The sequence below is a fragment of the Nilaparvata lugens genome, chromosome 3 (assembly GCF_014356525.2).
Source record: "Nilaparvata lugens isolate BPH chromosome 3, ASM1435652v1, whole genome shotgun sequence".
Taxonomy (NCBI): domain Eukaryota; kingdom Metazoa; phylum Arthropoda; class Insecta; order Hemiptera; family Delphacidae; genus Nilaparvata; species Nilaparvata lugens.
This window is the reverse complement of record NC_052506.1, coordinates 10,582,769-10,599,813: the sequence shown is the minus strand read 5'-3', so window position 1 is coordinate 10,599,813 and position 17,045 is coordinate 10,582,769. Positions and strand designations below refer to the sequence as shown.

The 17,045-nt window shown below is 37.9% G+C and overlaps 1 protein-coding gene across 1 annotated transcript in view; it reads left to right on the top strand.

The window, feature by feature from the left end:
* LOC111048168 (E3 ubiquitin-protein ligase MIB1) overlaps positions 1-5,505 on the top strand; it is a 356,450-nt gene extending 350,945 nt beyond the window's left edge. Inside the window, exon 12 of the mRNA XM_039425353.1 lies at positions 5,487-5,505. Within this exon, the coding sequence (XP_039281287.1) occupies positions 5,487-5,490 (4 nt within the window). The 3' untranslated portion in view covers positions 5,491-5,505. The remainder of the gene's footprint in view (positions 1-5,486) is intronic.
* Positions 5,506-17,045: the final 11,540 nt, after the last annotated feature.

Below are 17,045 nucleotides of genomic sequence, written 5' to 3'. Positions count from 1 at the left end.
ATTTTTCTTTTGAGCATTTTTATCATATGTTAGGACGATCCAGTGGGGGGTCCACACTAAACGTCTGGCTAAACGGATATGGCGAGCGAAGCGAGCCTGACGGCTAGTAATATAATATTCCCAGGAATAGCTCTGATTAAAGTAGCAGTGCCCAATCAATTTTTCCGCGATAAATGGATTCAAATCTTCAACTTGGTGCCAACCTAACAAAGTCAACTCAACTTAATGCCAACCTGACAAAATTATTAATTTAGTTGCCAGTTAACAACTGTTTCGAAGTGGTACTCTATCTAGATTATAGTTCTATAGTAACATATGATATGGAAATTTCAATTATAATTAAGAGATTGGGAGAAGAAGAATATACATGCTAAAAGACGAACTTTAAACCCTTAAAAACAACCCTTAGAGTTGAAATATTGTCAAAAGATTTCTTAGTGCGCCTCTAAAGGGCGCATACCTACTAAATTTGAACGTTTTTGGTCCGGTAGATTTTTAGTACTTCGAGTGAGTGAGTGAGTGAGTGAGTGAGTGAGTGATTGAGTGAGTCAGTCAGTCAGTCAGTGAGTGAGTGCCATTTCGCTTTTATATATATAGATTAATATTAACGTATAAGTAAGTGTGCAAGTCGCTTAGTGTAACATCATGTTGAGGACTCTCTCCCTTTCTCCAAAACCATAAATTCACTGGTAATTTTACTATACAACAAGCTTAGATGTAAAAACGAACAACAGCACCCAACAAATAATATAATAAAAAACTGTAGAATATAAATCCGAATCTGAGACAGGGCAATCTCGTTGGAATGTTGACTGGCTATTTTGTTGAGCTTTGTGTGAGCAATGAATGCTACAAAAGGAAGGAAGCATTGAAAGCGCATCAGAGTGGTTGATAATGGGTTGAGGGTGTCGACGGTAGCGAAATATGAAATTATAAATTACCGAATAGCCATTAGATTCAGCGACTGGCTGAGCCGGCTTTGTGTCCGGGTGCGGCCAAGGCGTAGAGGGTCAGCCATTGTGATTTGGGTCGTGGTTGTGGCTCCGTTATTGCCCTGTACCTAAACTCCCCCCCCTCCCACGACTGTATCTATCTCTTCGCTGCTCCACCTGACACTCGTATAAGCCAGGCCGACTTCCATTTAGCGAAATGTATTCTGCCGCCGATAACGGCGGGACTCAAACCCACGAAAAACCTCATTAAGCGCCAATCGTATTGTTCACAACCTGTCGCCTTGTTCGCCCTCCAATCCCCATCTTCAATCCAATCTCAATGGATTATTGGTTTTACATTTCTCCAGTTTTACATTAATTAGTATGGTTTGACACGATTCATACAACTCATAGAACATGAGTTGATAGAGTTGTTTATAGAGCTCATAGAACATGGGAGAATTTTCGGGTTAGAAAGCTTTCGTTTGAAATTGATGTCGTTTCCAATGATGAAGCACTTTATAATAACTAAGTTGTCTAGCCACTGTGTTGGCAAGTGAATATTTAAAAAAACTCACTTTTTTGGATGAGTAATGAGGAATACATTTCACTCTGAATGGAGCTCCTCCTTGAGAGTTGAATGCATTCCTCATTTCTCATCAAAATTAAGTGTTTTTAAATATTTACGTGGAAACACAGTCTCTAGACCACTAAGCTTTCGTTTACTTGTGTTCACAAGTAGTACAGTCAATACAGACATAAAAAGGGGGTGTGCTTGCAATTTATATTGCAGTTTTGATTTTTCAATATATTATTACTTCACAACTCAGTAGTCATTGGAGATAGAGAGTTTCGAATGATCTCATTTCATTCAAAATTTTCATAATCTTAAAAAAAGGCGAGAGCAAATTTTTCTGCCCGATCTCTGGATTTGGCGGAAATAGCTGAAAACTGGAATATGAACCGAAAATACGAGGTTTTTGAGTCACCTTGTATCTAGCTCAAGGAAATTTTGCGTGAAGAATTTGGTTTTGAACTTCTCTCATGTATCAAAATAATATATTGAAAAATCAGAACTACAATATAAATTGCAGGCACCAAGGTGCCTGGACTATAGAGTTTTCATTCGCTTATGAATTTATGAGGTGAAAACTCAATCTCAATCCATAAACATAATAATCGGAAGAGGAATAGTTTTGAGGTCAGCCTCGGCTTCTCTCTTCCAATTAGTGTATGATTGATCTCTGTACAAATTAATGAATAATCTCGAATATGGAATGAATATAAATTCAGGTATTATTCATCGTAATTGAATACCACAAGTGAGATATTATTGTTATTTTATAGGTTCGGATAGAAATTGGCCATTTTTTGTGTATTGGAATATGGGCTAGTACACTCAATAATAAATTTTCCACTTTTCGACCGAATTTGACTTATGATGCATGATTTTGGACTGCCTTGACGAGCCGAGAAGAATGAAGTGTACTACGATGAAATCTGAGCAGTGTGTCAGAAGTTATAAGTGTTTGAAATTTTGATCCTTGAGGTGTCCTTAAGCGCGCCTCTCCACTAGGAAATACTGAAATGAAGTGCATCTAACGGTTGATTCTCATAGAACATAATCTCATGAACTTATGTCATTGTGCGAAATATCAATGTGAAGACTATGTAGTTGGTGATGATGTTTGAAGCTGAAAATTAGGTGTTTTTCATAATACAAGGAGCATTGTTGTCAGGTGTACCTGGAAATCTATAAGAGATAGAGCGCTCTACCTGATTTCAGATTGTAGAGCACAAAAATACGTCCAGATTTTGAATTATACATCTAAATGGTAACAATCGGAAGATATTGTTAATTAAAAACTAAAATACATCAGAATTGATTTTTTCTTCAAATTTCACTCATTTTTGAAAAATCATAACTCAGTACTCATTGGAGATAGAAAGTTCCGAATGATCTCATTTTTTCCGAATTCCATAATCTAGAAAAAAAGGCGAGAGCAAATTTTTCTGTCCGATTACGAGATTTGGCAGAAATAGCTGAAAACTGGAAAATGAGCCGAAAATACGAGGTTTTTTGGGTCACTCTGTATCTAGCATAAGGAAATTTTGCATGAAGAAATTGGTTCTGGACTTCTCTTATGTATCCAAACAATATATTAAAAAATCAGAACTACAATATAAATTGCATGCACCAATGTATATAGTGACTGGACTACAGGGGTCACATTCGAATAGGTATCTCTACAATTCAATCGACGATCTATCCTCCACGCTTCAAGCTATTGGTTATAGCACTCAACCTGTTCCTATAATTAATGTGAAGAATTTTTAAATTTAATCAAATTATTCATGGAATAGAATTAATTTGTTATTAACCACCCCTCTGGCTTTATTTTATCTTACATTAAACTTTTTCATATGAAAATAATACGACTCCTTCATTATTTTATAGCAACTTTTCCGTGTGAGAGTGTGAAACATATCTATTAATCATAAAGCCAGATCACGTTTTATTGTGATTATTTTTCCCTGTAATGCTAGAATTTTTTGTTTATTTCAACTAACTCCTTGACATGCCATTTCAGTGTTGATAATATTATACAATGTGCGTCCTGCGAAGATCATTTTAATGTGATTCATGCCATCTCACATATTTTTTCCTTCGAGAGAAACCATTTTTGAAGAAGGTTGAGGAGTGTTCAGGGTGTAAAAATGTGATGGGGCAGGTGAAGTCTGTACTGTGGCGGCTGGCAATGAAACGAGTTGGCTGGGAATTTCTAGGGACGCTGTAAAACGAGAGTAATTTGGAATTAAATGTAAGGATTATCCGAGACCTTTGTCGAGGTAGTCGAGTAATGATGTAAGAAAACGTAGGACTTGCTTTTACAGCTGTTAGGGTCGACACCGCCGCTGCCGAAAATGCCGTAAAGAAGACCGACCGACCATTCTCTGTCTCATTTCATCTCCAGTTGACGTCCCCTCTCTTTCTGTTCCTGAATTTTTGACTGATTTTATAGCCTTTCTTTACTGCAGACGCACTTGGCCAAAGTGCCACCTACACCCTTCTTAGCTCTCTCTCTCTCTCTTTCTCTTTCTCTCTCTCTCTCTCTTCTCTCTCTCAATCACTCTCGCTCTCTCTCTCTCAATCTCTCTCTCTCAATCTCTCTCCCTCACTCTCTACTACTCCTCTACTTCACCCTCCGCGTTAGTCGTCGTTCCATTAAGTTACTCTAATAATGAATTATTACAATCCTTCTAGCCTTTTGAGCTCATTAATCCTACTTACCTTGCTGATTATCCGTTATTAGAACATTGTAATATTCCACTAAGAGATGAGGCAACCACCATAAGCTTGTTACATACTCTTGAGCCCTGCACACACACATCGATTTTTGTTCGTACGATATTTTGCCTCCCTTATGAATTCTATCAGATTAAATGGAACTTGACAAACATCATCTGTTTAATATCATCTGTTTTATCTAATAGAATTTATAAGGACGGCAAAGTATCGTACGAACAAAAATCTATGTATGTGTAGCTGGCCATAAGCCCCGCACACACACATCGATTTTCTCTCGGACGATATTTTGCCGTCCTTATAAATCCTATTAGACTAGTAGCTCTGTGAACAGTAGACTTCGCGCTCAGTAAGTTACATTGACCTGTTTTTATGTTTTCTCAAAAATTAATAAATAATTTATCAATTTAAAATGTCTAGAAGAAATCCTAAATAAACATAGAACTTTTTGTCCTTTCGTACCGTGAGGTGTCGTCCCGGAATGTGAGTGTGAGCGCTGTTATCAGGTCTGGCTGCAACTGTCTACAACGTTGATACATTTTCAAGATGTTCTATGTTTTCGAACGGGTAGTATTAGAGTCAACTGTTTACTAACGTTGATGGAAAGATAAATTTTCAAGATGTTCGATGTTTTTGAACGGGTAGTATTATAGTCCACTAGACAGCTGATTTATGATGAATAATATTTATAAAGTCTAATTTTTACGGTAATATTGGCGTTCAAAGGAGACTCCTTTTCCTGTTGTACTATCCTTTAAATGCAAAATTTCAAAAAACCGTATGGATACGTCAACGTCGACTTGAATCTTAGACCTCACTTCGCTTGGTCAATTAAACAGATGATTTCAAGCAGATGATGTTTGTCAAGCTCCGTTTAATCTCCTAGAATTTATAAGGACGGCAAAATATCGTACGAACAAAAATCGATGTATGTGTAACTAGCCATATACTTTGATTCTGGGATGTGTGTGAAACCAGACATAGTCAACAATAATTTCAATTCAGTTTCACCCAATTCACCTAGAATACAATGTATTCCAGGTACATTAGTTTCATCAATCAACTAACTGCCCATTTGTGATTCAATGTGTAAAGAATACTATCACTGTTTAATCATTCACGATAACAATATTATTGTTTGATATTTCATTTAGGTTGCATATCGCAATGAAATTTCCATGTATGAAGCAATATAAAAAATATGAATAATTTGGCAATTGAGTATAATTCATCATTTTTTGTTTCAGGTAAGTTCCTATCTCATCCTCTTTCAACCAGCATATTATGAGATACTCAAGAAGGTGAGTGATGTTTCTCTTTAGATATGACCTGAGACTTTTGAGCGCCGTTTTATCTCTTCGGATTGAAGTTCTTATGTGGAAACCAGGGGAATGACAAAACTTATCAGTTATGAAAAGCTAGTTCAACGATAATCAATTCGGCGATATGGGATGAAAATTTGTGCCAGTTTGCCGGTAATGTCGGAAAGTTTATATTTACTGCTGTTGGAATCTGTGAAGCACTGTTCACTGCTATCTATGACATAGTCGTTATCACTCGATGTGTCCGCAGACGCTTTAAAGTCCTATAATTCAGTTTACAGTCAATAAACTTCAGTTTATAGCCGAAGCTCTACTCACGTGGCTATAAATTAATCTGTATCGCAGTCTTCAACCAGACCTTCCACTATTCAATACTCCTCACGTAGCCGTCGCGCTGATACCATACCACACATTAAACAGTCAAATATTATGGCTTGTTGAATCGAGCTCTGGCCCAAGGGTAACTTTCATCAAAGTCTATCAGACTTCATACATGATTTTTCTGATTAAAATTTGTTGTTCATTTACAAGTATTGCTCATTCATTTCACCTGCATCATAGCTACAATGAACGCATTGCTATTCTATTTTAATTTATTCAATTAATTAATTTACTTATTGATAAGTTCCTGACATCACAAAAATAGGGGTGAAAATTTGATGTTTTTGTATCAAGATTTCTTTCGTCAATAATGAATATCAGGGGACCGAGCTTCACTCGTCATTTTTATTTATTGATAAACAGAACACAATTCTCTTAAATGATCGTGTTTATATTCTACAGCTGGCTATATGTCAGCTTATGAATCTCGGGGATGCGATATTTTGATACTTTTAACTATCCACAATTTTTACTATCCACAGACGACGAAAGTCTCAGCTGTTTCAGTCAAGGATGAATATATCCTTTAAATGTCGTTCAGCGAGTTTTCCAAAGATGAGACGTAGTGCAATCGAATTTTTTTTATCATAAACCTACTATGTTCCAAATTTCGTGAAAATCGTTAGAGCCGTTTTCGAGATCAGTTAGTTGAACATAAATAACCAGATATAAAAATATAAACAGATATACAGAAATTGCTCCACCTGATCCACCTGAAGGCATATCCCTCAATTAGTTTCTATAATAGGATTGTCAATGGTCAAGTATTTCATTCTCGTTATAACAAATCCAATGAATTGTAAGTTCTGAAACAGTTTTGTTTTACTTCTTTCGCCGATAAACAACAAATTAATATTTTCCAGTTGACTACGTTTCTAACTCTTAATTGCGATTCCAATGGACTATAATTATATTATTATATGTTGCAATTCGTATACTTATTCATACGTTTACTCATTTTGATTTGATTATGGATAAATTTTTTTCATATTGTCAATAATTGATTCTCCAAGTTCCTGATTGGCTAGTTCGGAGGCAGTAATTAGACTTGATGATATAACATTATGTTATACAAAATTTAATGAATCAGTCATCAATTCATGAAAGTTTTCTTTGAAATCCCTAAAATTTCAAGAAATTCTTGTTTTACACCCCAATCAGTCGCCAAGCCAATTAAAAAATTGATTGGACAGCCTGTGAGTGCTGGTATAATCTGATGGATTTTTCTCAATTAACTTGGATCGAAAATAACATTCTACTTTAGAGCTCCATCCATTTCATTCAATATCGATTCGATTTTTTTGGGCTTGCTGACTTCTAAATATTATCCATCAAAATATTATAAAAGTTGAAATTACAGATCAAAGAATCAATCATTTCGAAGGCAGATCCACCTCCTTAATCATTTTTCTTATTTCTGACTCATAGTCCTTTAAGAATTGATCCCACTCCCCTTCCAATACGAAAATCGAATAAAAAAATGTCCTTCGTCAACATGAAGAACTCTCATTCAATGCCGCCCACAGCCTCCACTTTCTTCTAGATTATTGGATCACAAGATTAATTTCAAGCGTAATCTAATCAAGAGGCTGGATGCCAGACAGACCGAGATGGGTTTTTTTTTTAATTTTATGCATAAATCTGATCTTTTATTATTGAATTTCCAATGTGTTCTTCTCCTATTGGATGAATTCACAGACCTTTTTACTTGATATTGGAGCTCTCCAACTTACTCCAGATTCAATCAATATTCATTATATTAATTAATTTCTGTAGTAAATCCACAATATCCAACTAACTGTATCTTCTATCTATATATATAAAAGCGAAATGGCACTCACTCACTGACTGACTGACTCACTCACTCGCAGAACTAAAAATCTACCAGACAAAAACGTTCAAATTTGTAGGTATGTTCAGTTGGCCCTTTAGAGGCGCACTAAGAAATCTTTTGGCAATATTTTAACTCTAAGGGTAGTTTTTAAGGGTTTCAAGTTCGTCTTTTAGCATGTATATTCTTCTTATTCTCTTAATTATAATTTAAAAATGTCCATACCATATGTTGATATAGAACAATAATCTAGAGAGAGTACCTCTTCGAAACAGTTGTTAACTGGTAACTAGATTAATAATTTTGTCAGGTTGGCATTAAGTTGAGTTGACTTTGTTAGGTTGGCACGAAGTTGATGATTGAAATGCATTTATCGCGGAAATATTGATTGGGCACTGCTACTTAAATCAGAGCTATTCCTGGGAATAATATATTACTAGCCGTCAGGCTCGCTTCGCTCGCCATATCCGTTTAGCCAGACGTTTAGTCTGGACCCCCGACTGGATCGTCCTAGCATATGATAAAAATGCAGGCGAGCGAAGCGAACCTACTGATCTCATTCTTTGGACGATCCAGTCGGGGGCTAGACGGATATGGCGAGCAAAGCGAGCCTGACGGCTAGTTATATATCTGACTGTTACGAAGGAAAGTCAGTTCTCCAATGATCTGTAAGTTAAGTAGGAGTAGTTACTAGCTCTGTAACACACACATCTCTTTATGAGTGATGATTGGGTTTCCAATTTCAATGGTCACTCCAAAAACTGTTCGAACGATTTGGTGTAATGGTGCATTCTCGTTTGTGCGTAAACTTCCGCAGTCGACGACGACATGCATTGTTGACATTCATATTGTCCAAATTTCAAGTGTGCTAAAACAACTGATCGAATAACTTTTCATTATTTGTGTTCATTATTCAAGAATCAAAACACTTTTAATAATATCAACATATTGCAATTTAAAAGTATAAAGAAGTATAAACTCAACCTCCCCCCATTAAAACATAATTGAACATAATATTTTAGGTTATTTAGTCAAATTGAGATCTGAGATCCTCATCCTGTCGTGGTTGACGACGGCATTCACGCACAAACGAAAACCTAGCTTAAGATAGAGTCCAATGATCAAATTTAGTAATTTTAAAATATACACATAGTTCTGATAATACGAGTTAGTTGGGGATCATGTTACTTCAGACGGCAGAGAAAACGAAAAATCTGTATTTGTATAGAGGTTCTGAGGAAACTCATGTTTAGAATTATCATTATCACTAATAATAAATCTTATTACACAGTTACATATGTGTGGAAGTGTGTGATGTGAAGCACATTATCAGAAATTGCAATATACGGCCTACCAAGACGATTTAAATGATTTTATCAAGGCTTCTCCACAATCTCTACACTACATTGACAACCTTGACATCAAAATTGAATATATTCACAGTTTTTTTATCAACCTCAAACTGAAATTCACGTATAGGGGTGTTAATATTAGCTATGATTTTATCAAGGCTTCTCCACAATCTCTACACTACATTGACAACCTCGACCTCAAAATTTGATATATTCACAGTTTTATATCAACCTGACAACGGTCTCATAATCAGATTTTTCATTTGCCATTTGATCATGTATTTGTGTAAGCCTATATATATATGTCACTAGCCGTCAGGCTCGCTTCGCTCGCCATATCCTTCTAGCCAGGGGGCTCCGCCCCCTGGACCCCCGACTGGGTCGTCCAAGAATGATATCAGCAGGCTCGCTTCGCTCGCCTGCATTTTTCATTTGAGCATTTTCATCATATGTTAGGACGATCCAGTCGGGGGTCCAGACTAAACGTCTGGCTAAACGGATATGGCGAGCGAAGCGAGCCTGACGGTTAGTAGTAGTGCCCAATCAATTTCTCCGCGATAAGTGCATTTCAATCTTCAACTTGGTGCCAACCTAACAAAGTCAAAAGTCAACTCAACTTAATGCCAACCTGACAAAATTATTAAATTAGTTACCAGTTAACAACTGTTTCGAAGAGGTACTCTCTCTAGATTATAGTTCTATATTAACATATGGTATGGCCTTTTTTCAATTATAATTAAGAGAATAAGAAGATTACTTTAAACCCTTAAAAACCACCATTAGAGTTAGAATATTGCCAAAAGATTTCTTAGTGCGCCTCTAAAGGGTCAACTGAACATACCTACAAAATTTGAACGTTTTTGGTCCGGTAGATTTTTAGTTCTGCGAGTGAGTGAGTCAGTCAGTCAGTCAGTCAGTGAGTGCCATTTCGCTTTTATATATTTATAGATAAGCTAATAATGTGTGTGGAATCCACCAAATGCTCCTCATAATCTGGAAGATTTCTATAGAGATAGCTTCTCTTCTATAATTAAAAGAGTAAAATTTTTATTCCCTTCCTTTGAATGCTACAGGAATATGTAATTAGAAATAAAGTATAAAATAATATCTTACAAAAATGTAACATTTCTCAGTTCCAAATTTGGGAGGTCGTAGATAGACACTTTCAAATGATCAGTTTTCTTGAGAAGGGAGATGGAATGTAAGCTGCAAAGTATAGAGGCATTGATATCAATATTATGAGCAGCCGTAAGTGGGTGGGCGAAGTCGATAAGTCGGAAATATTAAAGGGGGGAAGAGAGTGAACGAATGAGGGAGTGGAGAGGGGCGTTAAGGCGGTGGAATCCAGGTGTATGCCAAGGTGTGACTTGACATTGCGGAGCCCTGGCGAAGACAATGGGGGCCCCGAGTAAGACGGCTGTGTAGATTTAGTGGCCCGGTGGCCCCCTGTTGGGCTGGGGGGCCTCTTTGGCCTTGTTTGTGATGAGAGGTGCAGAAGCGACCTCTAGAGCACCCCCACCCCTCGACATCCAAGTCACCTGACAAGATTAACCGCCTGCCTTCACTCCCCCCCATCCTGCCACACACTATTTCACCTGCCGACCAAACCCCTCCCTCATCCACCAGACCAGCCACCACTCATGTCACTTTAGCAGCCATCATCATTTATATAGTGCGCGGTCATTGTCCCTGTGTTATTGACTGGATGGATCCATCCGAAAAACACTGTTCTGCCAGCATCAGTGACACGCGCCTTACTATTTCGCCAATACTATGCGATACTATTCTATATTACAGTTATTGTTTTTGTCAGTTTTTTGAACTTACATAAATTATTATACAGAGTGAGTCATATGCATGGGAACCCTTCAATAAATTGGAGACTGTTGTACATATAATACTGTAACTTTCAGGATGAGTTATTGGTCAAATACTCTACCTTTTGACGTACTACTGAATTTCAAACCTTCATAAGGGGGTGACTTAGGGTTTGTAACTCTAATATTTCAAATGTAAACACTCATTGTGTGGTACATCATTGATACTTTTTTGACAGTTCCATACAAAATGGCAACTGATTAAAATTTATCAATTATTTTTATTTAAAAACTCAAACTTCAATCAGCCGTCATCTATATGTATAAAAGCGAAATGGCACTCACTCACTGACTGACTGACTGACTCACTCACTCACTGACTGACTGACTGACTGACTCACTCACTCACTCACTCACTCACTCACTCACTCACTCACTCACTCACTCAGTCACTCGCATAACTAAAAATCTACCGGACCAAAAACGTTCAAATTTGGTAGGTATGTTCAGTTGGCCCTTTAGAGGCGAACTAAGAAATCTTTTGGCAATATTCCAACTCTAAGGGTTGTTTTTAAGGGTTTAAAGTTCGTCTTTCAGCATGTATATTCTTCTTCTCCCAATCTCTTAATTATAATTCAAATTTCCATATCATAAATGTTAATATAGAACTATAATCTAGAGAGAATACCTCTTCGAAACAGTTGTTAACTGGTAACTAAATTAATAATTTTGTCAGGTTGGCATAAAGTTGAGTTGACCTTGTTAGGTTGGCACCAACTTGAAGATTGAAATGAATTTATCGCGGAAAAATTGATTGGGCACTGCTACTTCAATGAGAGCTATTCCTGGGAATATTATATTAATAGCCATCAGGCTCGCTTCGCTCGCCATATCCGTTTAGCCAGACTTTCAGTCTGGACCCCCGACGGGATCGTCCTAATATATGATAAAAATGCTCAAATGAAAAATGCAGGCGAGCGAAGCGAGCCTGTTGATCTCATTCTCGGACGATCCAGTCGGGAATCCAGGGGGCGGAGCCCCCTGGCTAGACGGATATGGCGAGCGAAGCGAGCCTGACGGCTAGTTATGATGTAATTTGAACGTTTCCTCTATTAATACAGCTACCCTATGTACACTCATCCACAACTATTTGGTAATAGTCATTACTAAGGTAAAAATGCGTCATTTTGAAGGCTTCTCGTCTGACCTATTCATTATATCTACCAAAAAATGGGTCCTTTTGAAGGCATTCCATATCACTCCCGACCTATTCATTAAAACTATCAATTTTTAGATTTACTTTCAGTTTTTAGCGCTAGTTTTGTAATCAATTTTTATATTACCATCTCAAACAGGTATAGTACCTCGAGATGCAAATCTTCAATTGGCATTTCATTTTTTTTAAATAATATTTTCTAATGTTGTCAAATTTGTATTGGTTTTATTATGTATTTCTAAAGGTGCGTACAGATTTAGGCGCCGCGAACATGAGCAATTCACTTTTAACAGCTGATGCCAAGCTTTTTATATCTGTATCTTACCGTTTCTGTAAAAATACAGATATAGTCAGCTGATTAATAGTGAATTGCTCATGTTCGCGGCGCGTATATCTGTACGCACCTTAAGAAGTTGTAATTTTTTATTATTATTAAACGAAAATCCAAATTAAATGTTGTAATTAACCCCGAAGACTTTTTCTACTGCAAATATTGACAACAGTAGGGTAAACAGCTAGATGGAAATTCGATGAGCGCTACTATTCAAAAATTATTTGTCAGCCCGGGAATAGTAGCAGTAAATACTGTAGTAGCAGTAATTTTTGAATAGTAGCGCTCATCGAATTTACATCTAGCTGTTTACCCTGTTGTCAATATTTGCAGTAGCAGAAGTCTCCAGGGTGAATTACAGCATTTAATTTGGATTTTCGTTTAATAATAATAAATTAATTCATTAGCATTTGAATAATTGAAATATCTCAGTGATTTCCAATGTTTCAGTGAAGAGACATCTCTTAGGTACGAAGGTGTTTACAGGACAGTAGAGTGTTTTGCAACCCAAACTTGACTCTCATTTCCTCCTTACTATAGACTCTATGTTCGTCCAATAATAACTCTCAGATAAACCTAATTGTTCCATGAATAGGCCAATGAATAATAGATTATAGACTTTTTTAACAAGAAAGGTTACGATAGATTGGCATTGTGCTGATGAACCAATGTGTAATACCATAGAGAAACAATAGCATAAGTAGATATCCCATGGTATAGGGCGTTTATGTCGTAACTTCTACTGTTATCTCAAGCCGATTACTGTCGATTATTGTCGATTTTCACTGTTTTGACCGGTTAAGAGTGTATAAACGGCACAATATGAGAGACGACCAGCGTCATAAAGCCTCACAGGAATGAACTACGTGGACTATCAGCTTGAGATAACAGTAAAAGTTGCGACATAAACGCCCTATACCATGGGATATCTACTTATGCTATTGTTTCTCTTTGGTAATACGTTGATTATGAACGGTTATTCCATGCGAAATATGGATTCAGGAATTGATTTGAATTTCCTAATCGATGAGAACATGAAACTCGTCTGTATAATACTGATGATAATCAGAAAACACTTTCATTTTTAATCACATTGATATCCCAATCTCAATCTCAAAACTCACAAAAAATCAAGGTGTGTGTGAGTGAGCAAATAAGGAAGGTAGCAGTAGAATGCAAGTTTTATCTAGGCAATGCACGATGCGAGGGTTTCAGTTGGTGCCTATATTGGCTGGTTGGTGCTGCTGCTGCTGCTAAGAAAACAGCCGGATTTTTGTCACAGACGGATGAAGAACTACGAGGTGACAGTAGTGCCAGTGTGTGTGTGGATGTGTGTGTGTGTGTGTGTGTGTGTGTGTGTGTGTGTGTGTGTGTGTGTGTGTGTGTGTGTGTGTGGGTGTGCAGATAAGGTGGAGGCATTCCTCCTCTTCCTTCTCCTCCTCCTCCTCTTCCTCCTCCTGCTCCTCGTCGTTCTCCTCCGTGTCATCCACCTCTTTCCTTCTTCTTCTTCTTCTTCTTCTTCTTCTTCTTCTTCTTCTTCTTCTTCTTCTTCTTCTTCATCTTCTTCTCCCTCTTCCTCTTATTCTTTCTCTTCCCCTTCTCCTTCTTCTTCTTCTTCTCCTTCTCCTTCTCCTCTTCCTCGTCCTCTTTCACCCTCTCCTTTTCCTTCCCCTTCACCTTCTCCTTCTAATTCTCCTCCTCCTTCCCCTCCTCCTTCTCCTCCTCCTCCTTGTCATCCTCCTCTTCCTTCTCAACCCTCCTCCTCCTCCTCCTCCTCCCTTGTCATCTCCTCTTCTCTTCCTCTGTCCTATACCTTCATATCATCTTCTTCTTCTTCATCTCTCCTCTTCCTCTCCTCACTCTTCGTCTTCTTTCTGTCCTCTGCCTCTTCTCCTCCCGTCTCCTTATCCTCCAAACTCATTCCCCATTGTAATCTTCCCGTGTCATCTCTTCCTCCTCCTTCTTCTTCAACTTCTTCTTCTTCTTTTTCTTCTTCTCCTTCTCATTCTCCTCCTCCTCCTCCTCCTTGTCTTCTTCTCCTTCTTCTTCTTCTTCTCTTCTTTTTCTTCTTCTTCTTCTTCTTCTTCTTCTTCTTCTTCTTCTTTCTATTTCCTCCTCTTCCTCCTCCTCTGGGTATTCCTTCTCTTCTTCTTCTTCTTCTTCTTCTTCTTCTTCTTCTTCTTCTCCTTCTCCTTCTCCTTCTCCTCCTCCTCGTCCTTCTTCTCCATCACCTTCTCCTGCTCCACCTCCTCTCCCTCCTCCTCCTTCTTCACCACTTCTTCTTCTACTTCTACTTCTCCTTTTACTCCTCATCCTCCTCTTCCTCCTCCTTCACTTCTTCTTCTACTTCTTCACCTTCTCCTTGACCCACACCTTCTCCTCCACCCTCTCCTCCCCTTCTACCCTCTCCTTCTCCTCCTCCCCGTCCTCCTCCCCCTCATCCTCCTCCTCCCCTTCACACTGTTCCTCTCCTACGTGATCATGTTTAACAAATAGTCGAAATGGAAGAAGGCGGCAAAGTCGACGTGCCAAACCAAGGATTGCGAACGTGTGCTGCAAGATTGCTTAGTTTGCCTTAGTAAGAGGCCAGCAGAGGCAGGCTAGAGGCAGCACCAGCAGCCAGCCACACCCAGCCGAGCCGCAAACAATTCTGGCCGCCAGTTAGCCCAGCTCACTGTCACCCATGTCCATGTCAACCAACACGGCTCATTTCGGCCGAGTCATTGAGGAAACTATCGGCTGTCAAATGGTTTGTTGGTGAACACAGATCAGTTTCAAAAAATGGAGGCTCTGTTTTGGAAAATTGTCTTTTCACAATCAAGAAACTCCTCCTTATCCAACAGTTCAGTCTGTTTATAAAAAAATCTGGTGTGGTACACTCACACAACTTTCCTTGCTCATTGATCTAAAAGCCTCAATCTTAAACGAGGATAATTTAGGGGAATAACATTATGCCGATTAGCGGCTAAATAATTAAAACTATATTAACATTGTTATTGTTTTCAGAGTATATTGTCTTTGTTTGAATTATGAATATTTGAGGATTTTAAAAGTTGTCAAAACAGCTGTTCTACAAATAAAATATCGACATGTGTTCTTTGAATGAACTGCTCTACCTACCTACCTCACGCACGAGAAGGAGGTACAAAGTAAATTTCTCAAGGATGGGGTGGACCCCCTGTTAGTTTTTCAGGGAGGAGACTCATGCCAGTTAATAGAGCTGATATATACAGGGTATGAATTGAAAAAAATCGGTCAAGTCATTTTGAGAAAATTGTGATAGAAATTTAACAAAATCATTCTTCTCAGGAAATATACGGAGCTCCTGCAATTTTCCAGAAATGAGACTCATGTCAGTTGATAGGGCTTATAAATAGCTATCTAGGGTATAAACTTGAAGAAAATCGTTAGAGCCGTTTTCGAGAAAACCGCGAAAAACATGGTTTTTTTAGCCATTATCCGCCATTTTTTCCGCCATTTTGAATTGAATTTTATTGAATTTCTTATTGTCGGATCCTCATGGTATAAGGACCTCAAGTTCCAAATTTCAAGTCATTCCGTTAATTGGGAGATGAGATATCGTGTTCACAGACACACACACCCACACCCACACACACACAGACACACACACACCCAAACTAACACCCAAAAATCATGTTTTTGGACTCAGGGGACCTTGAAACATATAGAAAACATAAAATTAGAGTACCTTAAATTTTTTTGGAAAGCAATACTTTCCTTACCTATGATAATAGGGCAAGGAAAGTAAAAATAGTTGAAGAGATACCTTGGTTGTGAAGTGAGGAGATGGATATAGTTATTTGTGCAACTAGTGCGCAAAGTGACAGTTTGCTGCACCGAAAGAAACGTTTACGGAATGGTTTCTTGAGTGCAGCAGAGGAACTTTGCGCACGTATTTCACATTAAGTTTTTCCTACAGTTACCATTGAATATGAAAAGTGGGTAATTATGGGTAAAATTGCCTGAAATCCATCAATGTTTTCTGTGTAATTTTATTATTGATAAAACCTTAATCCTAACATCCTAAAGTCCTCGTTGTCCTTGGTTATAATAATTATATAATGAATAATAATAGCGCGTTGTGCTTCGTTGCACGTCTGCTCACTATAGCAGCCCAGTCACTGTTACCAACTTCATTTTTATTTTGCTGCCTGTTGCTCCATATAACCTACTAAGTATTTTGCGTTGCCATGTTGCAAATCTGGAGTGCAGAAAAATTTTTCCCGCACTAGAGCGGAAAAGTGATTCTATGCGTTCTGTAATCAGTGCAGCAATGGCCACTTTTCAACGTAACTGTAGGAAAAATAAATGCCTTTCTAGTTGCACTTGAGCCTTGAGGCAATAATAGTCTCCTCTTCCACTTGATTCACAATGGACTGAATTGAATTCCACGTAAAGGTTCGTACAGATTTACGCGCCGCGAACATGAGCAATTCACTTTCAATCAGCTGATGCCAAGCTTCTTATATCTTACCATTTCTGTAAAAATACATAATAATATAGTCAGCTGATTAAAAATGAATTGCTCATGTTCG